The following is a 24,426-nucleotide window of genomic DNA, read 5'->3' as shown; positions in this document are numbered from 1 at the left end:
ACAGGATATTAGACACCAGCCTAGTGAGAGCTGTAGACTGTGGTGGAAAATAAATGTTGCAGAGTGGCTGTTCACTGCCTGTTTTGTGTTGGCTGCCCTGATGTGCCTGCTGTGAAACACACCTGTGTTCAATGTCTGTCACAACTGTCAAAGCAGAACATCCAAAACCTAATTTTTAGATCAAGGACTATGTTGTGGTTTAGATGTAGCACCTTCTGAAGCCAGGTGTTGATAGTTTGAGCCCAGCTAGAATGTTTGGGTGAGAAGAACTAGATTACAGATTTGGTGAGAAGAACAAGGGGGATGTCTACTTCTCTCATAGGCTTGCTGAGATGTATAAGAACAAGAATCCAAACATAGATAAGGCACTTCTGCTTGGGAGCTCCTGGGCTGCATTTCTCTCTCTTTGGCCTCTCTGCTGTCTCTCTGATTAATCCACTTTGCTTCCTAACCCCCTGGCCGAACCTCCATTCTTCCTTGGGACTGGGGTAAGGTTGAGAGGGGTGGGAGAAGGTGGAAGGGTGGTTGAGAGCCCCTCCTGGGGACTCAGGTTTCTAGGAGGGCTGTTGTGTTTCTGTATTGCCTTTTATTTTGTGTATTTCTGTCTATAACTGTGTATACTGTGAATATCTGCTTGTATATTGTGCCAGCTGTAAATATAAGCTTCATTCAAATTTCCAGAGCTGGCTGAGTCTAGTCTGGGTGGTTTCCAAAGTGTGGGGAGGTGGAGGGTAACATCCAAACCACTACACCAGGGAATTTATCCACTTCTCGATGTATTCCATTAAACAATTTTCCAAATGCATTGGGGTTTTATGTCTTTTTTCCCCCCTCCTCTATCCATCACTTTACTAAAATCACAGCAATCAGAGAACATTCTCTATTTTCTCCTTCCATTTAGGAGGCACTGCCTATTATAAAAAGAATGTTTAATTATTTCAAAGATCATAACAGACTATATTCCTGCCTACATTTCACTACACTCCAGGTCACCAGACTCCACTGAGTCTCTAGGCAACAATCAAAATATTACTTAAGAGTGCTAAAATTTTCTCTGAACCATCTACAATGATTACCAAGCACAGTTTCAAAAGGTGTCACTATCTACGTACCCCTTTTGCGTCGATTACACCAGGTTTCGCGTTGAATTTCACTGTCTTCAAGCGTGCCCGCTCCTTCCTTTCAACTCTGGGGAAAAGAAAACACAAATAAAGAAACAGCTGTTGATTAGAGGAGCTTTTTCTACCATACCTTTGATATAAAATCAGAATCAAGCAGGTTGGAAGAGACCTCCAAGATCATCCAGTCCAACCCAGCACCCAGCCCTAGCCAATTGACTAGACCATAGAATCAACCAGGTTGGAAGAGACCTCCAAGATCATCCAGTCCAACCTAGTACCCAGCCTTAGCCAACTGACTAGATCATAGAATCAACCAGGTTGGAAGACACCTCCAAGATCGTCCAGTCCAGCCTAGCACCCAGCCCTATCCAACTGACTGAGTCACAGAACTGACCAGGTTGGAAGAGACCTGCAATATCATCCAGCCCAACCTAGCACCCAGTCCTGGCCAATCAACTAGACCATGGCACGAAGTGCCTCAGCCAGGCTTTGCTTCAACACCTCCAGGGACAGTGACTCCACCACCTCCCTGGGCAGCCCATTCCAATGCCAATCACTCTCTCTGCCAACAACTTCCTCCTAACACCCAGCCTAGACCTGCCCTGGCACAACTTGAGACTGTGTCCCCATGTTCTGTTGCTGGTTGTCTGGCAGAAGAGACCAACCCCCACCTGGCTGACATCTTAAGGCCATTTGTGGTTTATTCTGTATAAAGAGGGCATTTAAAGAAAATGTGATAAGTTGGAAAAGGAGAGATGTCAGGTCACTTCCTCAGCCAAGCAGCACTGAAAGGCAGGGCTGGATACAAGCAGCCTTGGTTGTCCTATACCAGCAGATTAGCACTGCCTTCCAGTATATGTGAGAGTGTGGCAAAAACCCCTTAAGGACAGATTTACCCTCTCCAATTTAAGCTGAGCAAAAATCAGGCAAGAGTTATTTCTGTAGTGAGAGGAATCAAACAGGGACCAGCAAAGAACAAGCTGTTTACCTTGGTGCTTTCAGATGTGCACTTTAAGATGGAATACATTTCATAGTATCATACAATCATTTAGGTTGGAACAGATCTTTAAGATCAAGTCCAATCATAAACCTAATCATCCTAAATCCATGTCCTCAAGTCCCACATCTACACATGTTTTAAATCTCTCCTGAGATGGTGACTCAACCACTTCCTTGGGCAGTCTGTTCCAATGCTTAACAACTCTTTTAGCGAAGAAACTCCCTCTGTGTGGGCACCTTTTTGTCTCCCTGTAGAAGGAACTTTGTTCCCTACCTTACATAAATGATGATAAACTTTTAGATCATCCAAAGAAGGTAAAGTGAGTCCCACCAATTAAAAAAATCTATTTTCAACATGCTGCCCCCGCCCCACACTGACATGGTTTCAAAGTCATGAACTACAGTTAAAAACCCTTAAAATTAGCTTAAAATGCCTGACAAAACAGCCTATGACACAGTGGTGGTGAATAGTGTCTAAGCTCACACTAAATGCCAAACAGAAAGAATGTCAGTTCATGTGAAGTGTTGAGAAGATGCAAGAAATTGCAGTTGGAGAGTCTTGCTCCTTTCCCACACTACTGGACCTCTATCTCATCGCTCCTAGCAGGGAGTCTCACTGCTGCCTTTTCCACAGCAGAAAACTAACTGCCTAAGCAAGCTGAACAGGCTGCAGTGGAGTTAAAAGGGTTCAAAGAGATGATCCATCAATTTGTCTGGCTGGAGTAGATTTAAGAGGGGAAAAGGAAGCTCCTTTCCCTCATGCTTCATCTTAAAATGCCTGACAAAACAGCCTATGACACAGTGGTGGTGAATAGTGTCTAAGCTCACAGTAAATGCCAAACAGAAAGAATGCCAGTTCGTTTGATGTGGTGAGAAGATGCAAGAAATTGCAGTTGGAGAATCTTGCTCCTTTCCCACACTACTGGACCCCTACCTCACTGCTTTTAGCAGTGACTCTCACTGCTGCCTTCTCCACAGCAGAAAACTAACTGCCTAAGCAAGCTGAACAGGCTGCAATGGAGTTAAAGAGTTCAAATAAATGATCAATCAACTTGTCTGGCTGGAGCAGACTTTAAGAGGGGAAAAGGAAACTCCTTTCCCTAATGCTTCAGAGAAACATTTGCCTGGCAGTGAAGAAAACAGAATGTCATACTGGTCTAAGTAGCAAGGAGGTAACTAGAAACCTTCCAGGGACTAACAAGTTAATGGGAAAGCCTTACCAAATGTGCTAGGTACTTGAACTTTTCTGACTGCCTCCAATCCATAAACCAACATTGACCACACCTTCAGATGATCTCTCTATACCTTTACAGAGCCCTTTGCACTAGGATCACTGTTTAAATCTTAGGTTCTGCAACGTGGCTTTAGAATGCCATGGATTTTTAAGGGTCTTGCCCTCAGTTTGACTGAAGCTATTCTGATGATACTGTCACTGGAAAGTTGTTCTTGTTTTAAAAGCTCTATTTACAAACCAGTGTCAAATCTATCTTCTGAAAGATGGAGGCATGCTATTTGATTCAATAGGCAAGTGCAGAGAAACTCCCCTGAGATTGTGGTTATCTAAAACTACACTGTTATGCCAAAAAACAGTTTTCTGAGGAGATCTGCAAATGCTTGGGGGGACAGACAGCAAATTTCAACCACTAAAACGCTGCAATCTGGGTGGATGGTCTTAGTTATTCCATACCCAAAGCAGACAGAATGCAAAGAATTTGTTTTTCTGACTCATTTTAACAAAGGCTTCATTGCAATTGGGTAAGTTCTGAAAGCAGAGTGGGGAGGTACCTGCTGCAAAATAGTGAGGCTGAATAGGAAAGGAAATAAACTACACATACCAGAGGTCTCTTTGGGCTGGTTCTAGTCTGGCCCCATTAACCAACCACTCATTAGTAGATGCACTGGATGAGCTCATCTTCAAGATCAATTTGGTATGAACAAATCTTGCACTTATTCACCAAGACTGTCCCAGCAGATGAACCAAAGTGCAGAAAGGGAGGGCAAAAAGGACGGTTTCTTTGCAAGCTCAATCCTGGTCTGCAAAATCAGACCACACAGCCACTGTGGGCCCACCTTCCAGGACCTGAGAGCCCAAACTGTTGTGTGATATGAACCAAAACTTGGCCTAGTCTGTGCAATCCCAGCAGTCACATATTTTCAAAAGCTTAAATGCCCGAATGAAATGTCTCAAAAGCTATAAGGTGCTGATATCCACAGCTTCAACAAACACTGCTTGAGAGAGAAGTTCACAGAATCAACCAGGTTGGAAGAGACCTCCAAGATCATCCAGTCCAACCTAGCACCCAGACCTGTGCAATCAACTAGACCATGGCACTAAGTGCCTCAGCCAGGCTCTTCTTCAACACCTCCAGGGATGGCGACTCCACCACCTCCCTGGGCAGCCCATTCCAATGCCAATCACTCTCTCTGTGAAGAACTTGTTGATGTTATGTTGTATATGCAATACCTTCAGAATGAGAAGACAACTGAGAGCTAAAAAACTCCCTTTCAGAGAGAAACACATATCAAAATCATCAGCAACAAGCCAATGCCAAACAAGTTGTGCCAGGGGAGCTCTAGGCTGGATGTTAGGAGGAAGTTGTTGGCAGAGAGAGTGATTGGCATTGGAATGGGCTGCCCAGGGAGGTGGTGGAGTTGCTGTCCTTGGAGATGTTCAAGAAAAGCCTGGCTGAGGCACTTAGTGCTGTGGTTTAGTTGACTGGCTAGGGCTGGGTGCTAGGTTGGACTGGATGATCTTGGAGGTCTCTTCCAACCTGGTTGATTCTATGATCATAACTACAGAATTTACCTGTGTTATGTATTTTAACACTGTACACTTAAATGATAACGCCAGGAATTAAAACAAAATACCTAAGAGGGGATGAGCTATCCCCCAGACAAAAGTGACCCCAAGAAAACCATTGTGGTCTTCCTGTATGTTAAGGGAGCCTACAAGAAAGCTGGTGAGAGACTTTTTTAGGATGTCAGGTAGTAACAGGACTACAGGTAATGAGCAAAACTAGAAGTAGGTAGAGTCAAATTGGATGTTAGGAAGAAGTTCTTCACCATGAGGTTGGTGAGACACTGGAACAGACTGCCCAGGCAGGTGGTGGAAGTCCATCCCTGGGAGTTTTTAAGGGTAAACCTGCTGGGGTTCTGAGCAGCCTGATGTAGTGTGAGGTGTCCCTGCCCATAGGGACTGAATGATGCTTGAGGTCCCTTCCAGCTCTGACAATTCTGTGATTCTACAAGAAATCTAAAGAAGGCATGAAGCTACTTATGTCCTTACTCACCTTGACTAATGTGGTCATTACTGTAGAACTGACATTCAGTGCCTTTGCAAAATCATCTACAGAATCTATCAACTACTGGCCCAAGGGAGGGAAAAATATGACCAGCCACCTATAATTGAAACAGTAACTCTGTTTGTCTAAGATTAGGAATTGCTCTAGGAACTCTCAGCTGACTCCTGCAAAGCTAGCTTGATAATGAATTTTTATTAGACAATAAATAGCTGGCAAAAAGAACTGAATTTTATTATGTCCTCCAAACTGGTCCATGTATGTCCCTTTCCCTAACTTCCACACAAATGATAGGAAGAAGTTCTTCACAGAGAGGGTGATTTGCCATTGGAATGGGCTGCCCAGGGAGGTGGTGGAGTCACCATCCCTGGAGGTGTTGAAGAAAAGCCTGGATGAGGCACTTAGTGCCATGGTCTAGTTGATTGGACATGGCTGGGTGCTAGGTTGGACTGGATGATCTTGGAGGTCTCTTCCAATCTGGCTGATTCTGTGATGATTCTATGACATTGGAATAGATTCCTGCAAAGCTCTTGGTTTCCAAGTCTGGATAGTAAGAACAGGAAGGTCATTCTGCCCCTGTACTCTGCACTGGTTAGACCTCACCTTGAGTACTGTGTTCAGTTCTGGGTCCCCCAGTTTAGGAGAGACATTGAGATGCTTGAGCGTGTCCAGAGAAGAGCAATGAGGCTGGGGAGAGGCCTTGAGCACAGCCCTACGAGGAGAGGCTGAGGGAGCTGGGATTGGTTAGCCTGGAGAAGAGGAGGCTCAGGGGAGACCTTATTGCTGTCTGCAACTACCTGAAGGGTGGTTGTGGCCAGGAGGAGGTTGCTGTCTTCTCTCAGGTGGCCAGCACCAGAACAAGAGGACACAGCCTCAGGCTGTGCCAGGGGAGATTTAGGCTGGAGGTGAGGAGAAAGTTCTTCACTGAGAGAGTCATTGGACACTGGAATGGGCTGCCCGGGGAGGTGGTGGAGTCACCGTCCCTGGGGCTGTTCAAGGCAGGATTGGACGTGGCACTTGGTGCCATGGTCTGGCCTTGAGCTCTGTGGTAAAGGGTTGGACTTGATGATCTGTGAGGTCTCTTCCAACCCTGATGATACTGTGATACTGTGACCATCTAGTTTCTGATAACACCAATTGTAGTCTTGTGATAGAAGGATAATTAACACACGTTTCCTTCTGTGTGGGCTTATGGAGCTCTTGCTGAAACACACAGAGGGTTGGTTACTATAGTTACAGGTTAAATTTAGAAGAAATGCATTTCTATGTGTGTGGAATATTCACATGGAAACAGCTTGAATGCAGCTTTCAAATGAAATCTATGTTATTTGAAACACATGAGCAGTCTCAAACTTAAGCTAGCAGATGAAGTCCCTTGGTAGTAGTGGTAAGAAATGAAGGCTTGAGGCTGTGTAATTGCCTAAATAGGATGGATGCCTTCTGAGAAATTAATTAGCTTAAATGAACACAGGATTCTACTTATTAATCTGTGTTAACATTTAAACTCATTTCAGTGCTGTCTAATTCCCTAAAACATCTGCTTTTCATAGAATCAAGCAGGTTGGAAGAGACCTCCAAGCTCATCCAGGCCAACCTAGCACCCAGCCCTAGACAGGCAACTAGACCATGGCACTAAGTGCCTCATCCAGGCTCTTCTTGAACACCTCCAGGGACGGTGCCTGCACCACCTCCCTGGGCAGCCCATTCCAATGCCAATCACTCTCTCTGCCAACAACTTCCTCCTAACATCCAGCCTAGACCTCCCCCGGCACAGCTTGAGACTGTGTCCCCTTGTTCTGTTGCTGCTTGCCTGGCAGAAGAGACCAACCCCCACCTGGCTACAGCCTCCCTTCAGGTAGTTGTAGACAGCAATGAGGTCACCCCTGAGCCTCCTCTTCTCCAGGCTGCACACCCCCAGCTCCCTCAGCCTTTCCTCATAGGGTTTGTGTTCCAGGCCCCTTCACTTCTTTTCCTGTTCACTATGTACAAAAGTTTGGAAATGAACCCTGAAGAGTGGATCTTAGTTATGAAATGGTCAGGGCTGCATTAGCAGCCGTGGAGGCATTGCTGCTCCCTACAGGCATAGCAGGCAGATGAGAAGCTGTGGAAACATTCAGCGTTGGTCTGAGAAGCATATAAATAAAGTCATTAAGTGCCATTAATCCTCCAGGCAAACACACCAACAATGTTCACACATGCTCAGCATCTCTGATAAATATTACCTATGTTTCATTTCAAGAGAGATGTTGAGGTACTGGAATGTGTCCAGAGAAGGGCAATGAAGCTGGTGAGAGGCCTGGAGCACAAACCCTACGAGGAGAGGCTGAGGGAGCTGGGGGTGTGCAGCCTGGAGAAGAGGAGGCTCAGGGGTGACCTCATTGCTGTCTACAACTACCTGAAGGGAGGCCGTGGCCAGGTGGGGGTTGGTCTCCAATACAACCAGTAACAGAACAAGGAGGTTGTGCCAGGGGAGGTCTAGGCTGGATGTTAGGAGGAAGTTGTTGTCAGAGAGAGTGATTGGCATTGGAATGGGCTGCCCAGGGAGGTGGTGGAGCTGTCATTCCTGGAGGTGTTGAAGAAACACCTGGCTGAGGCAGTTAGAGCCATGGTCTAGTTGACTGGACAGGTCTGGGTGCTAGGTTGGACTGGATGATCTTGGAAGTCTCTTCCAATCTGTTTGATTCTATGATACATGCTCTAATTCAGCTCTCCACCTTCAGCGATTTGCTTATGGTGAGCAACTCAGCATCTGGTCAAAATCTAAAGAGGGGGGAAGGGAGGGAAGTAGACCTAATGCCATTTGGAAGTGAATTCTCATAGAACAACCTTATCCTGGTTAAAAGCTAAGGGCTGATTTCCTTCTGCATAAAAACTTCATACCATTGCAACAGAAGAGGAAAAAGGTTATATGCACATATACATATCAATTTTAATCTACTCTCCCCCCCTAATTAGCTTAGTAAGCACAGTCAGGTTTTAGACAAAGCTTACATGATTATGCCATGTTAAAAAGTTTTAACATCCAGGGACTGAAGTCTTAAGGGATGTTTAGAAAGGAAACCATTAAAAAGAAAACTCAGTTGAATGGATAAAGATGCCCTTCTGCAAAGCTGAGCAGAAGAACAAATTGAAGTTGGCTTTTTGCCCACAGGGACGCCTGTACTGGGAAGATCTCTTGTTCCTTGTCCTTAAATGTTTGTGAAGCAATGATTTTTTACACACTTTCCATTTTGCTCTGGAAGGAGAGCACAGTTACATGTGTTTGTGGGAAGAACGTTGTCTGAGATCACAAAGATGAGGCTTGGTACCACCATTCACCTTCAGCTAACAGTAACAAAGATATTGCAGAACATTTTGCAGGCAGGTGTGTAGTTAAACTACCTGAAAATGCCTATATGAGAATGATGTTCAGTCTGTGAGAAGTTTTGTGGCTGCACATCTTGAAGGCAAGAGAAAAATTGCTGTAAGTGTTTGTAGTGTTTCATGGGCAAATCCCTGCTGGCTACAGTGGGAGGAGCAATAAAAGTGGTTAGAATTTACACTCAGCCATTCTGAGGCGAGCTGTGTGAAATTACTAGGGGGAATCTGTGTGCAAAAGTAGGGGGAATGGAGCAAAACTGGAGGTGAAGAGATTCAGACTGAACATGAGGAGGAAGTTGTTCAGCATGAGAGTGGAGCTGAAGGTGAGGAGATTCAGACTGAACATGAGGAGGAAGTTGTTCAGCATGAGAGTGGTGAGAGCCTGGAATGGGTTGCTCAGGGTTGAAACCCCATCCCTGGAGGTATTTAAGGCCAGGCTAGATGAGGCTGTGGGCAGCCTCATCTAGGGTAGGATGTCCCTGGGGGTTGGAACTAGGTGATCCTTGTGGTCCCTTCCAACCCTGACTGATTCTATGATTCTGTGCAATCACAGCCCAAACTACTTTCAGACCCCCAGACCCAAATCAGGCAGATGTGCACACATCATACCGAAGCTTGACATTCAAGAGGATGAAGTTTGCTTGCAAAGTTGGAGCTTTTCTTTTGAGCAGAGACTCAGCATAAATGAAAAGAACCAGAGCTGTAAAATCAAGACTACAGCAAATTAAAATTTACTACTGAATGGGAGCAACTGTAGAGGAATTTAATACATTCTAACTTATGCACAGTGGTTTCATGCTTTTCTTTGATTTGCTTTAACTAATGTGAGTCTTTCCATGAGAAGGGAAACATAAACATAGGCTTCTCAGCTTGCTGCTGTCCCATATGGAAAGCTGAATTTATTTTGTTTATCCAGACAACAGGAAGGACAACGAGGCAAATAAAAAATGTTGTGAGCAAAAGCCCAGCATGTATAGAAATTTGAATCTACAAGTAATTACAGTGTAGTGCAGGTGATTCTGTTGGTCATTCTAGTATAAAGTAGTGGGGTTTAATGATAGGGGAGCATTTCAGGTGTTAACACAGTGCACAGATAATACCACAAACTAAGACACTGGTAGAAGACTGGTAGTTATGGTCTAGAAGACTGGTCTCACCTTGGAGACTCTGCCCAGCATGATGATTGTGCCCTGTTCTCATAGAATCATAGAATCAATCAGGTTGGAAGAGAGCTCCAACATCAGCCAGTCCAACCTAGCACCCAGCCCTGTCCAGTCATCTAGACCATGGCACTAAGTGTCTCATTCATTTCTTTCTTCAACACCTCCAGGGATGGTGACTCCATCACCTCCCTGGGCAGCCCATTCCAATGCCAATCTCTCTCTCTGGCAACAATTTCCTCCTAACATCCACCCTAGACCTGCCCTGGCACAACTTGAGACTGTGTCCCCTTGTTCTGTTGCTGGTTGTCTGGGAGAAGAGACCAACCCTCACCTGGCTACAGCCTCCCTTCAGGTAGTTGTAGACAGCAATGAGGTCACCCCTGAGCTGTAATGCCTACAGAAGTAGCCCCATAATAAACGGTAAGAGATAGAGCCTCTTGGCATAAGCAGCTTAAATGAAGATTTCTGTGCCATAGATGCCTGTATTTGATCAATGCAGGACTGCTCTGTTTTAGATGAGGTGTCTCATAGTGAATAAACAACACCTACAAGAGGAAATTCAACTCTGAATTAGAACATTCTGGCAAATATGATGAGCTTTTTTTTCTCTGTAGCACAGCTTTGTATGCATTGATTGCTCATCCTCCCCTTGGGTGGTGTAAATGACCACAGGAGAGGCTGGCAAGAGCACATCAATCTCACTGGTTCTGAGGAATCACCCAGAATTCACAGAACAGAAATAATACTCAGTTTTCAGTGTACTGGAAAAAAAAGTAACTCTGTATAAGCCTCTTTGGAAATAATAGCAACTTCTCCCCACCTCAGGTCTCATTACATTAATGGAGACAGAAAATCAGATGTCATTGATTTTTCCAGACCTCTCAGATTCACTAGTGAAGAATCAGGATAAGTGGAGAGCATTTTAACTATACTTTCACCTTTTCAAATTCAAGACTCTTATTTTGAGATTCTAACCAATCTATTTTCATCTTGACTTTTTTTGCCCCCTTCTTCTTCTTTGTTTGGTGGGGGTTTTTTTTTGGTCTTCTCTTGCAGTGTTTCCTAAGCTACATCTTTTTGCTAGGCTGCACTATATGTCTGCCCTTGACTAGAGAGCCTCTATCTTTTGTCCTTGAAAACACTACTGTGCTTATCAGAGAATCATGGAATCAACCAGGCTGGAATAGACCTCCAAGATCAGCCAGTCCAACCTAGCACCCAGCCCTAGCCAGTCAACTAGACCATGGCACTAAGTGCCTCAGCCAGGCTTTTCTTGAACACCTCCAGGGACGGTGACTCCACCACCTCCCTGGGCAGTCCATTCCAATGCCAATCACTCTCTCTGCCAACAACTTCCTCCTAACATCCAGCCTATACTTCCCCCTGCATAACTTGAGACTGTGTCCCCTTGTTCTGTTGCTGGTTGCCTGGCAGAAGAGACCAACCCCCACCTGGCTACAGCCTCCCTTCAGGTAGTTGTAGACAGCAACAAGGTCCCCCCTGAGCCTCCTCTTCTCCAGGCTGCACACCCCCAGCTCCCTCAGCCTCTCCTCATAGGGTCTGTGGTCCAAACCCTTCACCAACCTTGTTGCATGGAACCATTTAGGCACTTACATCCTCTCCACCTCCCTATCTTAATCAGTTGCTTTGTTTTGCCCTTTCCTTTCCCTGTTTTTATTACACATGACACATTCCTATAGCTTTTCACAGTAGGCAGCAGCCTGTGAGTGAGCTTTGTGCACGAATTTCCCTCAGTAATAACTGGATAGACTTTCCTTTCCCCCATTTGTGATCCAATCATGTCATTACAACTGTATTTACTGCAGCAGTTAGGAGTAGGCAAGTATTGCTTTTTTTCAGTAGCTGGAGACTTTACCTGTTTAACAGGCATAGAATCATAGAATCAGTCAGGGTTGGAAGGGACCACAAGGATCAGCCAGTTCCAATCCCCCCTGCCATGGGCAGGGACACCCTAGCCTAGATCAGGCTGACCAGAGCCTCATCCAACCTGGCCTTAAAACACTTCCAGAGATGGGGCCTCAACCACCTCCCTGGGCAACCCACTCCAGGCTCTCACCACTCTCATGCTGAACAACTTCCTCCTCACATCCACTCTGAACTTCCCCACCTCCAGCTTTCCTCCATTCCATCTAGTCCTGTCATTCCCTGAGAGCCTAAAGAGTCCTTCCCCAGCTTTTTTGTAGGCCCCCTTCAGATACTGGAAGGCCACAAGAAGGTCACCTCAGAGCCTCCTCTTCTGCAGACTGAACAGCCCCAACTCTTTCAGTCTGTCCTCATAGCAGAGCTGCTGCAGCCCTCTGAGCATCTCAGTGGCCCTTCTCTGGACACACTCCAGCACATCCACATCCCTCTTGTAATAGGGGCTCCAGAAAGGGATGCAGTACTGCAGGTGGGGTCTCAGAAGAGTGGAGTAGAAGGTGAGAATCACCTCCCTCAACCTGCTGGCCACACTTCTCCTGATGCAGCCCAGGCTCTGGCTGGCCCTCTGGGCTGCAAGTGCACACTGCTGGCTCATGTTGAGCTTCTCATGCACCAGCACCCCCAAGCATGTTTTTCCCATCTTAAAAAAGATAATGTCCTTTTTATTTCTGTCTATGATAGAACTCCCAAATTGTTTTTTGGATGAAAATCCTGGTGTTGCTGCTGTTTAAGTATCATCATGGTCAGAGAAAATAAAGTCCTTGCAGCCCTCATGTCAACCAGGTATTTGTTTGCCTCCAGTTTCCTTTTATGCGATTTAGAACAAGGAGAACCATGAACTCTATTAGCACCTGGGCCAACACTCTTAAAGCAGCAGCAGGTGCTGTGCAGAGCATCAAATGTCACATTTCCCCTGCTGTAAAAAATGGACGTGGTGATTTTTACATGAATGCTAAGGCTGATAGAGATAGGAATAGAAAGTTTATATGCAGTATGGGAGCACTGCTGCAAAAGAGAAATGCAGTGTGCTTTGACAGATTTCATTTTCCTCCTACCCTTTCGGTTCTTGACCTTTATGTAGCAAATATCAACGGAGGCAGAAAGTAATACTGATCTGTGTGGTAGTTCTGATACTATCAGAGGCTTGTAGCCAATCTTACCAAAGCACCTAAGCAGAGTAAATTATAGGAACGGTAAGAGAGATCCAGATGTCTGTTTTCTCTCCATCAGTCAGCTTGAATCCATCACAGATAAACAGAGATTCAGATTTTACTTGGAGAGTGGCTACAGATTCCTTCATTTACATTAAATGAAAAATTTGCTGTGATATTGGTTATCCATCAGGCAGGCAGAGATTAAATTAACAGATTTTGAAGCCAAAGAGGGCCATTATATAATTTAGGGTTATTTCTTTACATGACACAGGCTGAGCAGTTTAATTCTATTACTCTCTCATAAGAAAGACATACAATCTTGATTTGAAAATGTCAAGACATTCATTACATCCCTCAGCAGTTTGATGCCATGGCTAATCACCCTGACATTAAAACATGTGCTCTGCTTCAAAATCAGAGCTATTTCCTACACTTGGGTTCTGCCTGCTCCTTTTTCTGCTGGAGCTCTTCAGTAAATGATGCTTCCCCCCCCCCCACTCCTTTCTTTGTGAATTTACTAATCCACTATAGTAGTGTCACCATTTGAGTTTCTTCTCAGTACAGTTAAACAGCCTGAACTCTTGAAATCTCACATCAAAAATCTTTCTAGTCTTGAAATAATAACTGTGGGATTTTCCTCTGCTTACTCCATTATTTCAGTTGACTGATCCAGTCTATCTCTGGAATCAAATGGAATACTTTAACATCATAACCAAGGAGGTAGGAAGCAGGAGGTAGCACTCACCTTCTCTTGCTGGGTATAACTCCCATCTCCTCACTGTCTCCTTCCAGAGTGACCCTCCTGGCCTGCCACCACTCATCATCCGAGGCATTGATGACATGAAGAATGTCTCCATACTTAAAACTGAGCCCTTGACTTGGGAGGCCACTGTCTTTGCTCTTGTCATAGTCAAACATGGCTCTGTAGAAGGAAAGAAAGATAAGAACACAGGTGATCTATCAGCTTTGTGGACATTTACATCTGAACACACTGTCGTATTTCAAGTCACAGCCAACCCTTGCTCCTTGAGACAGGTAAAGGTCTTGCCCAGAGGACAACTTTCTGCTGTGAAGTGAATCTCTTGGGTATGTCTGGTGGTTTTACACCACTTAGAATTTGGACTTTACCCTTCAAAGAGTGAATTACCACACTGCTCAGTGTTTGGAACTAAAAGGAAATTACTGTTTATAAAAGTAGGCTAAATACAAAAGGTAATAAACATATATAAGTACATATCTACATATGCAACCAGACAATAGCCCAGCTACCCACCCTAGACAAAGCCCAGCATGCTCCCCTGGCCAAAGCCCACACTACTATCTCTTCCCTGCTCCCAGTCAGTGTTCTTACATAGCCTAAACAATGATTGGCACAGAGAAGCAAGCAAGACCAGAGGGAGAGACAGAAGGAAAAACAACCTGAAAAGAGAGCAAGAACACTCTGAATTCCCAACTCTATAGAAAAATACCAAGCCAGTAAAATGGGATAAATATATCTTGTATTTTACTCAGCCCCTTTAGGGATGTACATCCCTTGGACTCTCCTGCATCCTCTGGGAAAAAAAATATTTACAATTAACAGTTAGGACACTGATCTTAAACTGTAACAGTATGTCCACACAAAAGAGTCTGGGCATAACTGTGAATGTACTGCCTAAGCATTCCACCAAGATCCTGGGGAAGATCTTCAGCCTGCCCCTGTATTACCAAGCTATGGTGATACCAAGCCTCAGCCTCATCCAGCCCTATTCCCAGCACTTACACCAATACTCTTCAAGGTAGACACAGAATCATAGAATCAACCAGGTTGGAAGAGACCTCCAAGATCATCCAACCTTGCACCCAGCCCTAGCCAATCAACCAGACCATGGCACTAAGTGCCTCAGCCAGGCTTTGCTTCAACACCTCCAGGGATGGTGACTCCACCACCTCCCTGGGCAGCCCATTCCAATGCCAATCACTCTCTCTGCCAACAACTTCCTCCTAACATCCAGCCTAGACCTCCCCTGGCACAACTTGAGACTGTGTCCCCTTGTTCAGTTGCTGGATGCCTGGCAGAAGAGACCAACCCCCACCTGGCTACAGCCTCCCTCCAGGTAGTTGTAGACAGCAATGAGGTCACCCCTGAGCCTCCTCTTCTCCAGGCTAAACACCCCCAGCTCCCTCAGCCTCTCCTCAGTGTTTGTGCTCCAGGCCTCTCACCAGCTTTGTCACCCTTCTCTGGACACATTCCAGCACCTCAACATCTCTCTTGAATTGAGGAGCCCAGAACTGGACACAGCACTCAAGGTGTGGCCTGACCAGAGCTGAGCACAGGGGCAGAATAACCTCCCTTGTCCTACTGGCCACACTGTTCCTGATGCAGGCCAGGATGCCATTGGCTTTCCTGGCCACCTGGGCACACTGCTGCCTCATCTTCAGCTACTGTCCACCAGTACCCCCAGGTCCCTCTCTGCCTGGCTGCTCTCAGCCACTCTGTCCCCAGCCTGTAGTGCTGCTTGGGGTTGTTGTGGCCGAAGTGCAGAACCCTGCACTTGGCCTTGTTAAATCTCATCCCATTGGCCTCTGCCCACCCATCCAGCCTGTCCAGGTCCCTCTGCAGAGCTTTCCTATTCTCCAACAGATCCACACCTGCTCCTAGCTTGGTGTCATCTGCAAACTTACTGATGCTGGACTCAATCCCCTCATCCTAATCATCAATAAAGATATTGATATACTCTGGTTTCTCAGGAAAATACCCTGCATATGATTCCCAGCAAGGCTGTTGCCTAGGCAGGGGTTACTTCTTGGAGTTAGCCAACTAAAAATCCAGATCTTGGTTTCTGACAGGAAAAAAAAATACATAGGAATGTTTTTCTCATATAAAATATTGATTAAAGATAATGCCTGTCAAGAACTGATGTTTATTTCCTGTAGGGAAAATCATGTGGTGATAATCCTGACTGAAATGTTAGATCAGTAAAATCCCAAGAGGTCTATAATAATTACTACTCTGTTATTGTCAGAAATAAAGCTGTGGCACACTCTTAAGTGGTAAACACTTCTGTGAGATGGATTTGATGTTATTAATTGTTGTGCATTGTAGTGCAATTGTAGAGAATGATTATAGCAGGTTTATGGGTAGAGTGAAAACACTCAAGGCTACCTCTTATAATGGGGAGAACTGTAGAAAAAAAATATCTGAGTCGTAACTTTGCAGTCAAAATAATTCAGAAGCTCTCAGAAGCACTCATTCTGCATCAGAGATCTGGTTAAGAGGGAGGAAAAATGCTGGTCTGGTTAAGAGGGAGAAAAATGCTCTTTGGAATATGTCTTCTCTTTAAGAGTTCACAGTCATGTAATACTGGCTTCAGAAAAGCCCAGATAATTCTTTTCTCTGAGGGTGAAGACAATAAATAATCCTGCTGAATTGTACATAATAATGATTTTAGAAACATTTGTGCCTTTCCTGGTAAAGGGTCTTGGACTGCACGTCACCTTTGCAGAATCTAATAGCTTAGCAGTGGAAATCCTTTAAAAACTTAGCTGTATCTTAACAGGAATTTACATTCATAAAAGATTCTTATCAGTAGCAGGTCATCTGTGGCCTTCTCAAATCAGGCTTTCTGTAAGGACAAATGGCAAAGCAGCATATAAAGCCAGAAGCAGCTAAGCACTATCAGACACCTCTTATTAACCAATTAATGACAGCTGATCTCTGGAGAAATGTCAGTGCACACACAAAGGGGCATAGAATCATAGAACCACAGATTCAACCAGGTTGGAAGAGACCTCCAAGATCATCCAGTCCAACCTAGCACACAGCCCTAGCCAGTCAACCAGACCATGGCACTAAGTGCCTCAGCCAGGCTTTGCTTGAACACCTCCAGGGACGGTGCCTCCACCACCTCCCCAAGCAGCACAGAACATATCATCCCATTGGTACTGTCCTTATCAGTGTGCAGTGGTCAGAGTTTTACCACTGTTTTGAACAGCCATTGTCCTCAAAAATTTCACTGGATAACAGTGTACCTTGCCATGGAAGCCTGTCAACTGCTCAAAACTGGAACCACACAGGTGGCAACCACACTGACCACTGGGCAGCTATAATGCAATCTGGGATCCATGCATAATTAAATGACTCAAACCAAATGAGTTTGCATCTTCTGTTGCAGAGAATATGAAATACTGTCACATCCCAGATGTAAATTAAACAAGCCAAACTGGAAATGCTCTCCATTTGGCATGTTTTAAGATCATAGAATCAGTCAGGCTTGGAAGGGACCTGTCTAGGGCAGGGACATCCTACCCTAGATCAGGCTGGCCACAGCTTCAGCCAGCCTGGCCTTAATCACCTAGCCTTGAGCTCTGTGGTAAAGGGTTGGACTTGATGATCTGTGAGGTCTCTTCCAACCCTGATGATACTGTGATTCTGTGATACCTCCAGAGATGGGTCCTCAACCACCTCCCTGGGCAACCCATTCCAGCCTCTCACCACTCTCATGCTGAACAACTTCCTCCTCATGTCCAGTTTGAAGATGAAGAGTGTGTTTCAAAGGCTAACTAATAGAAAGAAAGTAGGGCCACATTCTTTGTCCTTGAACAGACATTTGCACCTCAGAGGCCATGCAGCAACTTGAAAACCACTGACAGCCATCCTGTTAGCTGATGTTAACGATGAATGCAGATGGCAGTGTTTGCCACTAACTTGCTTTGATTGGAGTAATCATGTGCAGTGCTAATTAAAATGAGATTCTAGATCTCAGACAAGAGAATTTGAGCTCACTTTTCACTGAGGGAAAGACTTTACTGCTGCAGACTCTGCAGATGTTGATTACTCCATTAGTAAATGAAAATGAGGAAAGCTGACTTCAACGCTCTGTCCTAAACACTTCAACTTAAGAACCAGGTTTAAGAGCCAGGTTTAAGTTGATAACATAACTGTATTTAAGCTTACAACTCTGATAGCAGTGCTGGCTCTGTAAAACATACTTTTGTAAGCTGGCATTTGGCCCAGCTATAAAACAAACTGAGATCTTCACTCTAGGCACTGTTGTATGCGTGCAGGAGTTAACATGACCTTGGGCAACAGAAAGACCTAAACACATTCATCCTCACCTCCTCCTTTTAGTTCTCAGGCTGTAAGTAAAATCTGGATCTCCACAAGTCCAATTGCAAGCTCTATTTCAGAGGCTGACATGTCGTTTCTAATTTTCTACCTGATGAACAACACCCAGTCCCCTTTGTGCTCAGCCTTGCAGATACATGGAAAAGTAACACATCTGCATCTGTTGAGTGTCAGCTGAAGGAACACAGAATGAATAGAGTCAGATCTCTCTCCTGCTGAAGGAAATGGGCACAGCTTTGCTCTTTCACGTTTTTGGGCAGTGACAGCCCAGTCTTACAGGATACTGCTTGACCCTGAAACTTCCATCAGAGGGGAAACTTCATCTCTGACTGAAGTGTATGTGATCTGTGCAAGTTTCTTTATCAAGATGCCTTGGACAGATCTGCCATACCATAGGGAACATCAGAGGACAGGCTGAAACATAGCAGCATTCTTGCAGTATATAATGTTTTGAGCAGAGCACACAAGCAACCCAGTCCAGCAAGAGACCCACCCTCCACCACAACACCTGTGATGGTTTGGGTGTTACCTGTCCCCCCACTCCTATGTGATCACCCAGACTAGACTCAGATGAGCTGGAAATGAAGGAATGAAGCTCTATATTTACAGCTTAGCACAATAATCAACCAGGCATTTACACTATATACAGCTATAGACAGAAATATACAAGTTAAAAAGCAATACAGAAACGCAACAGCCCTCCCAGGAACCGGAGTCCCCAGGAGGGGCTCCCAACCACCCTTCCTTGCCTGGAGAAGAGGAGGCTCAGGGGAGACCACATTGCTCTCTACAACTGCCTGAAAGGAGGTTGTAGCTATGGGGCAGGGGGAGGTTGATCTCTTCTCTCAGGCACCCAGTGGCAGAACAAGAGGACAGAGTCTCAAACTGTGCCAGGGCAGGTTTAGGCTGGACATCAGTAAGAAGTTCTTCTGTGCTAGTTTGAAGCAAGCTCCCAAACCATCACATCTTCATAGAAAGAGTGATTGCCCCTTGGAATTGGCTGCCTGGGGAGGTGGTCAAGTCACCATCCCTGGGGATGTTTAATATCTGCAGAACATTTTCAAAGTAAAAAAATCCTATTCCAGTGCTAAGCATTCACAGTATCACAGTATCATCAGGGTTGGAAGAGACCTCACAGATCATCAAGTCCAACCCTTTACCACAGAGCTCAAGGCCAGACCATGGCACCAAGTGCCACGTCCAATCCTGCCTTGAACAGCCGCAGGGACGGCGACTCCACCACCTCCCCGGGCAGCCCATTCCAGTGTCCAATGACTCTCTCAGGGAAGAACTTTCTCCTCACCTCCAGCCTAAATCTCCCCTGGCATAGCTTGAAGCTGTGTCCTCTCGTTCTGGTGCTGGCCACGTGAGAGAAGAGAGCAACCTCCTCCTGGCCACAGCCACCCCTCAGGTAGTTGTAGACAGCAGTAAGGTCAGCATTGCTGCTGTCTTCTTGCTGAGGACCTCTTGCTCATAGAAAATTAAGAAATGCTGTCCTGAGAAGTGAAGAAGAAGGTGTGAACATTCAGAATTCCAGACTTGCTTCTCTGATGCTATTCCAGACTTCAGAAGTGATCGTTACACCAGGCTAATCCCAGCAGTAATTTGGACAGAACCTAACAGGTTTCAGTTTTGTGCTTGGGTGCCTCTTAATCATTTTTTGGGAGCCCACATCAGCGTAAAACATGAAACACGTATTTCATAACGGCATCAAAGCTAATTGCTCAGACATTGCTTGAAAGGAAAATACTGCCAGTGCCAAGCTATATACTGCTAAACAGCCAGTGGGGTGTCCACGTGGCAATGAAGACCACTAAAACACAGGCATTTTTGGCTTCCACTTAGTGTAAATACTTCATCATTTGATGTATGTTCAAAAGCTAAGTTACATTGTGCTGTAAATTTCTACTTCTAATAACATCTACTCTTGTAGCTAGAGGAATCATAGAATCAACCAGGTTGGAAGAGACCTCCAACATCATCCAGCCCAACCTATCATCCAGCCTGTCCAGTCAACTAGACCATGGCACTAAGTGCCTCATCCAGGTTTTTCTTGAACACCTCCAGGGACGGTGACTAGGGGGAATGGAGCAAACCTGGATGTGGGAGGATTCAGCCTGGACATGAAGGGGAAGCTGTTCAGCATGAGAGTGGTGAGAGCCTGGAATGGGTTGCCCAGGGAGGTGATTGAGATCCCATCCCTGGAGGTGTTTAAGGCCAGGCTGGATGAGGCTGTGGCCAGCCTTATCTAGGCTGTCCCTGCCCATGGCAGGGGGGTTGGAACTAGATGATCCTTGTGGTGCCCTTCCAACCCTGACTGATTCTGTGATCCTATCTTCCTGACAAGGCAAGCAATATGAATGCATTTACAGCACAGCAATCTTTTGCTGAATGCTCCTGTATGTTTAGTGCAAAACCCCAAGGTCTCCAACTTCCATATCTCTGTGCTATGGCCAGCAATCACAATTTGATACAGTTCAGGTGGCAGCTTTATTTGCATCTTTGGAATTACTTTCTTCTTCTGGCACAGATGGGAGTTTGCATATAAATTTACAGCCTGCTCTTTGCCACTGACTTGATTATGAAGTGACAACAACATTTAGCAAGAGAGATCTCCAACTGCTGTAAACAGTCCTAACTCTTCTGCAGTCTGCCAGCCTATCTACACTTAAGCCACTTATGGATATTACTCTTTTGTCTGAAAACTTCCACAGCAGAGATTCTCAGACATCAGGCTCCACAGCATCATTATAAGGGAGAGATACTTTATTTTGCCTCTCTCTAAATCTGTATCACCCCTCACATCTTTGTTTTTCTCTCCAGTGCACAGAGATTTAATGGTTTTCTTGGGTTTCAAAAGTAATTCAGCATCAGACTCAGGATCAGGTCCCAAGTTTCATAGCTCTCTTTCCTGCACTCTCAGTAATGGATTTATTTCCACCCACTTGCAGGCTTAGCTTGAGGAAAACATCAGAAGTAAATGAAAGAAATCCCAGTGTATTTCATTGCTATAGCTACAACAGAGAGCACAGCAGCACTCTGATAGAGCAGCCACTGCAACACAATTAAGCTGCTACTGAAAGGGTTAAATTTGCACGTAGTGACATGTCAGTAAACACTTTCATCTCCTCCTCCAAGCTTTGTTTCCACTTGGAGAAGTTGAACAGGTAAATATAATGTGTAGAGCTTAGAAAAAAAGGTACTTTCTCCTAGTGAGGTGTGGGAAGCTCAGAGGTACTGCTTGCTGAAAGTGGAGCTCCACCAGAGTAGTCTCTGTGCTTAGGGATCATCCAGTCATACATTGTCACCTCCCATGGCAGAATGGGAGGGGACCATTATATTGGCTTTTAGTAGGAATATTCTACAACATGCTTCCAACAAAAAACATCTCAGTGTTTGACTTGGTACCCACCACTTAAAGGTGCTGTGACTTCTGCTTGTTTCTTTCCCCTCTCCCTCTCAACAACAGCTGAGATGCACCTCCCTTTACTGGTGGAGAGCAGGGCACCAAGGAAGGGATATGGGCTGCAATAGTTTGCCACGGGGAATCCCCCAGGCAAGTGTAGTTAAGGATGCTGCCTCAGCTGACAGCACTGATGGAAAGCCTGAGGGCTTGAAGCTGCCCCTAAGGCACTTTCACTACACCAAATCCCACTGCATATTTGCATCTGAGCTTTTTCCATTTGCTACCATAGTATTCCTTTATTTCATTCAAAGTTTTTTCTATTCAGGCCAAGTAACTCTTTATCATTTTGTTCCTAGTAGGAATTTGGCAGAGTTACACCATGGGCTTCAATGAAAAAAGGATTGGAGGCAGCAGTATTAGTTCCAGAAAACTTTTCTCTGAGAGAAAGAAGATGATTTTCTTTATGGTGTTTATGTTAGGAAAGAGGGCTGCCATTTGTCCTCAGGGAATAGTTTGCTCATTTCCTAAGTGTGACCATGATTCTTAAATGTCAGCTCTTATGAGCCAGTGCTTAATAGCACTGATAGGCTTTTTTTTTGGATCCTCATGGTCTTTGCAGGACATAGATTTTTCTGCACTGAAAAACATAAGTCAGCATTTTCAGAAGTGTCTATCAATGAGCAATAGAACAAGGGGACACAGTCTCAAGTTGTGCTGGGGGAGGTCTAGGCTGGATGTTAGGAGGAAGTTGTTGGCAGAGAGAGTGATTGGCATTGGAATGGGCTGCCCAGGGAGGTGGTGGAGTCACTGTCCCTGGAGGTGTTCAAGCAAAGCCTGGCTGAGGCACTTAGTGCCATGGTCTAGTTGACTGAATAGGTCTGGGTGCTAGGTTGGGCTGGCTGATCTTTGAGGTCTCTTCCAATCTGGTTGATTCTATGAATGAATGCATGTTGCACTTCCATGGTCTTGCCATGCAACAGCATACAAGATCCTGTGTTAAAGGTAAGCCCTCTCACAGCCCGAACTGGGGAAGGATTGACAGGTTGTTCTTTCAGCTCTGGACATGGACAAAACTCATATTACTTCCAGGTTTGCCTGGCTTTAAGGGCTTCCAGCAGGAATTGAAAAGCTGGCTTGTGAAAGTGAAGCTTTGTTATGTCTTCTCTTGTGCTGGCATAAGGGCAATTCAGATCACAGAGGAACACATCCAGACAGGCCTTGAAAAGTCTCCAGGGAAGGAGACTCCACAACCTCTCTGGGAAGCCTGTTCCAGTGCTCTGAGATCCTTACAGTAAAGAAGTTCCCCCTTGTGTTGAGGTGGAACCTCTTGTGCTGCAATTTACACCCTTTGCTCCTTGTCTTATCCCAGGGAGCAGTGAGCAGAGCCTGTCCCCCCATCCTGACCAGCCCTCAGATGTTTGTAAACCTTTATCAAATCCTCTCTCAGTCTTCTCTTCTTCAGACTAAAAAGCCCCAGATCCCTCAGCCTCTCCTCATAAGCCATGCCCTCCAGTCCCCTAATCATCCTCACAGCTCTCCACTGGACCCTCTCCAGCAGATCCCTGTCCCTCTTCAACTGGGGAGCCCAAAACTGAAGGCAGTATTCAAGATGAGGTCTCATCAGGGCAGAGTAGAGGGGAAGAAGAACCTCCCTTGATCTGCTGGACACACTTCTGAATACACCCCAATATCCCCTTTTGGCCACAAGGGCACATTGCTGTGCCATGTTTCCTAGTACCATTTTCTGTTTGGCTTTGAATGCTGTCCTTTGGCAACGAAAGGCTCAGACACTGGATTTGCTCTGTTGCTGTGTTGGCTGACTAGCTTCTTCTGAAATAATGAGGTGCCACATGCATGCAGGAGCTACACCATGGAAATTGTTATGAAAATTAATTCCCCTGCATAATGTGGAGAAATGCATTAAATCCATAAACTCTGCTGGGTGCAAGTACTTGAGAAATTGTAAAATCCTTCTGTCTCCAGGCCAAAACTTGAAGAGCTCATTAAGAGTTTGCTCAATCAGTGGGAGGCTGCTGATAGAGTCAGTCCTTGTGTTTTAGCACAGACTTAACAGGAAAACATGACATTAATTTAAGGTTTTGACTTTATCTCTTTGATTGAAGGAAGGTGATTTTGCAAACATCCAAATGCTACCAATGTCTAAAATTGTATTTTTCATGGCACAAAGGTCTCTACATAACCACTGATTCATGAGACCAGATGTGAAATCTCTGAAAGCTTCAGATTTACAAGGTGTAATTCTACAGAAAACACCACAGAATCATCATAGAACCAAACAGGTTGGAAAAGACCTCCAAGATCATGCAGTCCAACCTATCACCCAGCCCTAGCCAGTCAACTACAACATGGCACTAAGCGCCTCAGCCAGGCTTTGCTTCAACACCTCCAGGGATGGCGACTCCACCACCTCCCTGGGCAGCCCACTCCAATGCCAAGCACTCTCTCTGCCAACAACTTCCTCCTAACATCCAGCCTACACCTCCCCTGGCACAACTTGAGGCTGTGTCCCCTTGTTGTGTTGCTGGTTGCCTGGGAGAAGAGACCAACCTCTACCTGGCTACAGCCTCCCTTCAGGTAGTTGTAGACAGCAATGAGGTCACCCCTGAGCCTCCTCTTCTGCAGGCTGCACACCCCCAGCTCCCTCAGCCTCTCCTCACAGGGCTGTGTACCAGGCCAGATGTTCTCCAAGGATCAGTACAGGGCGCAGTCCTGTTCAATATTTTATTGATGATCTGGATGAGGGGATTGAGTCCCTCACCAATAACTTTGCAGATGACAAAAAGCTAGAAGCAAGTGTGCACCTGCTGGAGGGTAGAAGAGCCCTGCAGAGGAACCTTGACAGGCTGGATGAGAGG

At 45.4% G+C, this 24,426-nt stretch overlaps 1 protein-coding gene across 27 annotated transcripts in view; it reads right to left on the bottom strand.

The window, feature by feature from the left end:
- DLG2 (discs large MAGUK scaffold protein 2) overlaps positions 1–24,426 on the bottom strand; it is a 1,415,634-nt gene that overhangs the window by 45,636 nt on the left and 1,345,572 nt on the right. For all 27 annotated transcript variants that reach the window (XM_064169211.1, XM_064169239.1, XM_064169248.1 and 24 more), the window contains 2 exons: positions 13,783–13,959; positions 1,113–1,188 (listed from right to left, as the gene is read on the bottom strand). In XM_064169211.1, coding sequence (XP_064025281.1) covers positions 1,113–1,188; positions 13,783–13,959 — 253 coding nt within the window. The remainder of the gene's footprint in view (positions 1–1,112; positions 1,189–13,782; positions 13,960–24,426) is intronic.

Source organism: Pogoniulus pusillus, chromosome 3 (genome assembly GCF_015220805.1).
Source record: "Pogoniulus pusillus isolate bPogPus1 chromosome 3, bPogPus1.pri, whole genome shotgun sequence".
NCBI classification, from domain to species: domain Eukaryota; kingdom Metazoa; phylum Chordata; class Aves; order Piciformes; family Lybiidae; genus Pogoniulus; species Pogoniulus pusillus.
This window is presented reverse-complemented; position numbering and strand designations above follow the sequence as displayed.